Source organism: Aquila chrysaetos, chromosome 25 (genome assembly GCF_900496995.4).
Source record: "Aquila chrysaetos chrysaetos chromosome 25, bAquChr1.4, whole genome shotgun sequence".
NCBI classification, from domain to species: domain Eukaryota; kingdom Metazoa; phylum Chordata; class Aves; order Accipitriformes; family Accipitridae; genus Aquila; species Aquila chrysaetos.
In genome coordinates, this window is record NC_044028.1 from 17,099,618 (window position 1) to 17,106,294 (window position 6,677).

General features: G+C 51.6%; 1 protein-coding gene across 2 annotated transcripts; it reads right to left on the bottom strand.

Moving 5' to 3' along the window:
• Positions 1 to 496: 496 nt before the first annotated feature.
• On the bottom strand, positions 497 to 5,571 carry HMOX2 (heme oxygenase 2). 2 transcript variants are annotated; one of them, XM_030002459.2, is made up of 5 exons: positions 5,461 to 5,571; positions 3,830 to 3,947; positions 2,505 to 2,996; positions 1,378 to 1,498; positions 497 to 1,294 (listed from the first exon to the last, which is right to left on the bottom strand). In XM_030002459.2, the coding sequence occupies exons 1-5, from the start codon at positions 5,541 to 5,543 to the stop codon at positions 1,170 to 1,172; spliced, it is 939 nt and encodes a 312-aa protein (XP_029858319.1). In that variant the 5' UTR covers positions 5,544 to 5,571; the 3' UTR covers positions 497 to 1,169. The 2 variants fall into 2 exon arrangements, with proteins under 2 accessions (XP_029858319.1, XP_040975993.1); XM_041120059.1 differs by having other exon boundaries at positions 497 to 1,297.
• Positions 5,572 to 6,677: the final 1,106 nt, after the last annotated feature.

Consider the following 6,677-nt stretch of genomic DNA (forward strand, 5'->3'; position numbering starts at 1 on the left):
TCTCCTTGTGCCCAAGCACTCGGATGAAGAGGAGAAAAGCCACCAAGACTGGGCTGGAGGAAGGCAGAGGGATGTCTCTGTTACCAAGCCCAGGGCCTTTCTGAGGCCCAGCACAGTGCCAGGAAGCAGGGAGCAAGGGGCAGCTCTGGGACCCAGAGCCCCTCCCCTGCCTCTGGGGAACCACTGCCCCCAGCAGAGCCAGAGCCCGCTCACCAAAGGAAAGCCCCGGGCTGTCACAGCGTCTGGCTGTGCCCTTTGAGCAGGGGCAGGGGGTCCCCTCCCCACAAGGAGCTGGGGGAAACGTAAGGGGAGGCAGCAGGGACAGAGTGGGGTGTAAGGGCAGGAGTGTCTTAGCATGAGTCAGAGACAAGTACAATAGCGTGGGAGCCTGTACCCCCTCCGCTTCTCCCTGTTAACCCCCTCCCCAGCCTTCCGCATCCCCCCCCCCCCCCAGTTTGCTCATTCTCCCAGGGATGTGCTTTTGGCTTTCCCCAGCTAACACGATTGCAACTTTTTATTGCCATCAAGGCTTCAGAAAAAAACCCAACCACCCTCAATCCCAGTGTTGCACAATACACATTTGTCACCTTCATACCCCCCCCACATAGTCCTGTCCCCACCCCCAGGGAGCTTCCTCCAACACCAGTTAGACTTGGTCCCCAGGACACTGCAACACTCCCCTGAGCTAAGAGCCCCACAGCACAGCTACTGCAGCACGACTGAAACATTAGTTTCTCAGGGTAGGAAAGCAAGTGCTCTCCACTGAAAAGACCGATGACACATTCTCAAGGTTCCAGCCCAGGGCAGGAAACTCCCTCCAGCGACTGCTCCTGGGAAGGAGATGAAAAGCCAAGCACATGGAGCTTTTGCCAGTACAAGACAAGACATCTCTAGCCTTAAAAGCTGCCCGCCCCAGCCCGGGTAGGGCAGTGCTGAAGTGGAATCCTCACACCAGATCAGTCCTGTACACTAGTCAGCTAAAGACATTATATTACAATGCTTGCATTATTGGTGTGGAAAGTCTTTGACAGTCCCGCAGGATTCCTGTTTATTTTCTTACTTCCACCCTGCAGCCAACTCACCACCAACAGCAAGGGAACAGTTTGAAGAAGAACAGGGCGCATGCCTCTCCCCTTGCCACCATTTAGAGCCACACGCCGCTCTTCCCATCACATGATGTACCAGGCTGCAGCTCCTGCTGCCACAGCCACGCAGGCTGCCAGGATCAGCTGCACTAGGGGCTGCTTTGCCAGGGCCATGGCAGCGTGATAGGGGCAGCCGGGTCCGGCCTTGCCTGCCAGAACACAGAAAGCACCGTTAGTGCTGCAAGTCTTGTGCCATACGCGTGTGGCAGCTCTGTTGTTGCCCCCGACCTACCTAGTTTGTCTGTGTAGTAAGGGCATTTGCGTACGTCTCCTTTTCCGTCATGGATTGGAAGGCCTCCGTCCTGGGCTTCTTCTGTCAGCGACCTGCCAATCTTGTCCAGTTCATCAAATACCTGCAAGTGGTCACAGTGAGTAGATGAAGTGGGCAGAGCCAGGCAGCTTTCATCCGGACCCGTGGAATGATCTGGAGAACAGGCAAAAGTCACTTCTGCCTCCCTCCCCTCAAAGCCAGCATGTGCTACTCATTTCGGAGCACCTTGCAGGCAGACCTGTGGTGACATCTGGCACATGCCACAGCTCCAAGGAGGCACAGCCCATTCCAAGAGCGTCAAGTCAGACCCAGGAGTGAGACAGATGCAGCATCACCCTGCTGTTCACCTCCCAGCCTGCTGTGGGTGGGAGTATGAGGTAACACGCTCTCCACTCCCTGCTGCAGACCCTCCCTGGGGATCAGTGCAGTGGTCAGGCAGCCCCTCCACCTCCGCTGCCAGGGGTTTCCCTAAGGATCCTGACAAAGGAGCCAACAACATCCCACCACGTTTCTGGCCAGCTTAAACCACAGTGACCTGCTACAGGCACAGATTAAAGCTTCCATCCAGTAGCTAAGACTACATTCATCCCCCTAGGGCAAGTGGCAGCTCAGTCAGATTTTATGAAAGGCAAATACTGTGGGAAGGAACAAGAGGCTACAGACATATTTGGCCATTGGGCAATGTCAGACATGAGACGGGATGAACTGTAACCAGTGCACTGCAATATGCTCAAACCGTTTGAGGCCATCTTGGAGCAATAGCTCTGCTCCCCCAACTGCTTCAGAGCCACACAGCCCACGGGAATCTTGTAGTGAAGTCATCTCAATTTTGCCCTAATCAAAGGCTCGGCTGTGGTGTTGGAACATGGGAAGAATTCCTGCCCAACACCAGCCATGTCTCCTGAAGTTAGCGGAAGAGCCATTCAAACCAGAATCCCACCTGCACCAGATGGAGGGGCTCAGGTGGTCTCAGACCCAAACCGTGTTGCCTGGATGAGCAGTTTGACTGAATTAATCCGGGCCTAAGAGTTGGTCCAGACCTGAAAGCAGCAGCACCTACACATACAGGGGCTCAAGGGAGTTAGTACCTGCATGTTGAGTCTGAAGGCTAGGTTGGCCTCTTCCACAATCCTTTCCCTGGTGTTCCTGTCCAAGTCTAGAGCATTCATCCTTGCTCTGTAGAGCTGCTTGAACTGCTGCGCATTGGAAACATTGTCAAACATGTAGAATTGGATCCCTTCCTCAGTACTGGGCAACTTCAGGGCCCTCTGGGCTACCTTCTTCAGCACTTGGCCACCCGAGAGGTCTCCCATGTAGCGTGTGTAAGCGTGAGCCACTAGCAGCTCTGGCTCGTGCTGTCCCACATGATGGATTCTATCAACATAGTGCTGAGTTGCCTCTGAACACTGGATCTTCTCTTTCCAGTCTTCTCCATAGAAGTATTTCAGGTCTTTGACCAACGCTTCTCTCCGGTGAAGCTCTAGGGGGAAATACAGAGGAGCAAAGACTGGGTTGTCCTTGTTGCGATCTATTTCCTCTTCCAGAGCAGAGTATGTGAAGTAAAGTGCTGCCGTGGCCAGCTACGGACAAAGCACAGCTAATGTGAGAAGCCATTCACTAGATCGGCACATCCCACCTTGTGACTACTCCCACCCTGCATGGAGCTGGGGCAAACAAGGAAGAAACACCCAAGCTTGACACAAAACCAGCCTGGAAAGCCCATACCATGTATGGTATGTATCACTTGAAGGACCAGAGGCTCTTTTCTATCTACATTCATAACAGCAATGCCTGCAGAGCACAAGCTAAGAATCAGTCTAATGTTGCCAACTGTGTGCTCTTGGCCTCCTGTCACCTTGACAGCAAGGCACAGGGACAAACTTAATCCAAAAGGTACAACTAGCACCAACAGCCTTATGCTACAGGAGACTAATGTATATATGAAGACCTTCAGAATCAGACAGTGCTGCTCAGACCCAGAATACCATCTCTTCTGTACAGAAGAGAAAGCAATCCAACCTGAAGTCTATGGAAAACATCCTAGTCTTCAGAGGATGGATTAAGTGCTGTAATCTCACCAGGATTTCACTCCTGAACAGCTTAGGCCACCAGTATCTGTGCTGCAACCACACCTGCCTTGAGCAGCCAGCAGACGCGTGGCCAGAAGCCCAGCACTTCCACCTAATCAAACTTGTGCTGGGGCAGCATGTTCCTCACCCCGCTGGGTCCCAGCTGTAGGACACACCAGGCAGAAGTCCTGGACAAGGGCCCTCCTCTAGTTATGACTATACCACTTAGAAACTGGACTCCTCCCCACCCCCTACCCATAGGGCTGCGGGGCTCTGCCTCAGTCTGCATTAGTCACTGGGTATGTCAGAGAGCTTCTCTGCCATAGGAGCAGAGCAGCACTCACCTTGAAGAGCTCCTTCTTGATCCGTCCTTTCAGAAAGTCTTTGACAAACTGAGTGTTCTCCGCACGGTCGTGGGATTCCTTAGTCCCCTCCTTCAGCAGCTCTGAAAGGTCAGTGGGACTGCAGGCAAACAGGGAGAGCTCCTTTCACTCCACTTCCACATGCAGTAATGAGTTTGTCCCTGCTGTGTTTGGAGGGATCCCCCCACTCCCTACCATCTCGGGCCGAGTTTGGAGAAGGTACAAGGTGGGATCCCTCAGGACAGCCCCACAGGCTGGAGCTGGCACCACGAGGAGGAAGCAGCAGGATGGCAGCAGCCAGAGGCTCCTTCCACAGATGCGGGTGCCCACGTGCCAACCAGACTTGCCATTCTGGGAGGGTTGGGGCTTACCGGGGTCTCAGACCCAGGAGGCTGAAGCAATAGCCAAGGATCCTCTGATCCCTGCACCATTACTTTTGCTTCTCATCCATGTGAGCCCCAGCAATACTACAAAAGGAGGCCCTGAGTACATGAAAAGCAACTATTGGGGCAGGCTAAAGGGCACAGGAGCCTTGGTGGTATCCTCCGTGGTTACTCTGGAGAAGGAGAAAGGCTCAGGTAAGAGCAGATGCATTCACAGGCAGGACCCTAGCTTTTCCGACTTGGGTATCAACTGCAGGAGAGGACATGAGAGCCAATGGCAAAACAGGGCAAGAACACCCTTAAAAAGTTTATGTATCCTGAATCACACTGTTTTTGCAGGTTTCTACAAGTTGTCTTTCTAAAAAACCAACCAACCAAACAAAAAAACCCCAAAAAACCAAAAAAACCACAAACCACTGCGATTTTAGGTTATAGCCACTGCACCTACCTGGAGTTTGGTACAGTGTTATCAACATCTACACTCACTCAAAATCATGCCAAAGTGCACTGGCTTGCTACAGATAGCATGTTCATGTTAGCTGTAAAAGAAACAGACTTTGAACACTCCAGACCTACCAAGTGGCTGAACACTACAGCCGACAGGCTAGACAAGGCCTGGACGTGCTGGGAGAGCCAGGTAGCATTGACAGGCTCAGTTTCATAAAAAGTTAAGTCAAAGAGAAGTCAACCAGCCTATCTAGGTATTCTGGGAAGCACCGTATTCACTCTTCCCATTTTCCAAGTCTGAAGCCCTGGCTTTTAAACCAACCTCCAAGAAAAGAACCAAAGATCCTTGCCTAGACCAGCGCGTATTCTGCAAAGGCAAGAGGGGCAGCTCACTGGAGCACAGTTCACCTCTAGAGTCATCTTTCAAAACAAGAAGCTGCTGTCATATGAGACTGCCCAGCAAGCCATGGAAAACTGGCTCATCTTGGCCAGGAAGGTACAAATGTAACTGCCAAACAGTCAAAGTGTTTCTGAATGCTACTTTGATAGTAGAGACTAAAAAAATAACTGCTTGTTGTCAGCCTTAGCCAGACAGCTCCTTCCATCCCTTCCACCCTTCCAGTACAGTCTGATTAAACACATTTTACTGCACATATATTTAATTGTTCACCTTTTGGAGTCCCTTGCTCCTTTTCAGATGAGGCGAAAGATCACTCCTTTACCTGGAAGGTGTCCTGCCTTGCCCAAGACTGTGTCTGTGCCGTGTTGCGAGGCAGGACTCACCTGACATTGTCATCTTCTGTTTCCTCATACTGCAAGATTTCCCCTTCTTCTCCCCTCTCTGAGCCCTCCATAGCTGATGGCATCGCTGGTCAGTGCTGGAGATTAGGCAATCTGAAAGGCAAAATTAGAGAGGGGTTTTAGAGGGATGGGTATGAAATGCTGAGCAGTCTAGCAAGGAGCCTCTGAGCTGCTCCACCATGCAGGGCGGTGGGGAACAGCCACAGGACATTTCCACTGCACACCAGGCACTTTCAAGGAAGCAGTCTTGCTTGTTCAGTTCAGCTACCTCAGATGAACCTCAACACTAGCACCCAGTTCACAAAATATTAACCTCAGGGAAGACCTACAATGCAGCAAGCAGCCTGCGTTAGGTTCCGACTTCAGGATGACTCCTGGCTGAAGACGATCAGAGACCTTCATGTCAGCAATCTGCACTGAAATTGTGAGCAAGCTGCCTTCCACTGGTGCTACAAAATATCTCATCCAATGTTAGACTCTGAGCAGAGTAACTGGAAAGGGAAGCACCTCTCCTTCAGTCAGGAGGAAGAACAAGCTACTTCGTTTCCACAGAGCCTCTCCTGGAAGAAAGCAGCAGCAAATTAGGGCAGCTGAGCTCTGAAGTCAGGCAGCTTACAGGGGAAACAAAAGCCTTCCCTGCAACTGAGTATATGAAGAGGAACTTCCAAAGCAGGGGCAAATTTCACTGCTCTGCCTTTCCTGGGCTGTACTGCATGAAGAGTCAAAGAGGCTGCTCTCTGAACAGAGTGAGCTACAGATAGCTCCTGCTACCACTCACACACTCCTCTCCTGCCTAGCAGGGTTTACTTCAAACCCCAGAAGTAACTGGGTTCTTCCTCCTCTTTTGCAAAAGGAAAAAAAATCTCCTCAGATGTAGCAGGATGCACAAGACTTACCCAGAAGCAGGAGCAAGACACCTGGCTTATGTTAGCTGAGTACCCCTGTCAAGCCAGAAATCCAGCCACCTCATTTATAAAATGGACCTGTAATCAGCTTTCTGCAGAGCACCACCACCTTACAGGCAGCCTTGCCAGATGAGCAAGGAACTAAGCTGCTTGCTGGCTCTTCAGAAAGCACTCATGTCATGGTTTAACCCCGGCCGGCAACTAAGCACTACGCAGCCGCTTGGTTACTCCTCCCCGCTCCCAGTTGGATGGGTGAGAGAATTGGAAAAAAAGTAAAACTTGTGGGTTAAGATA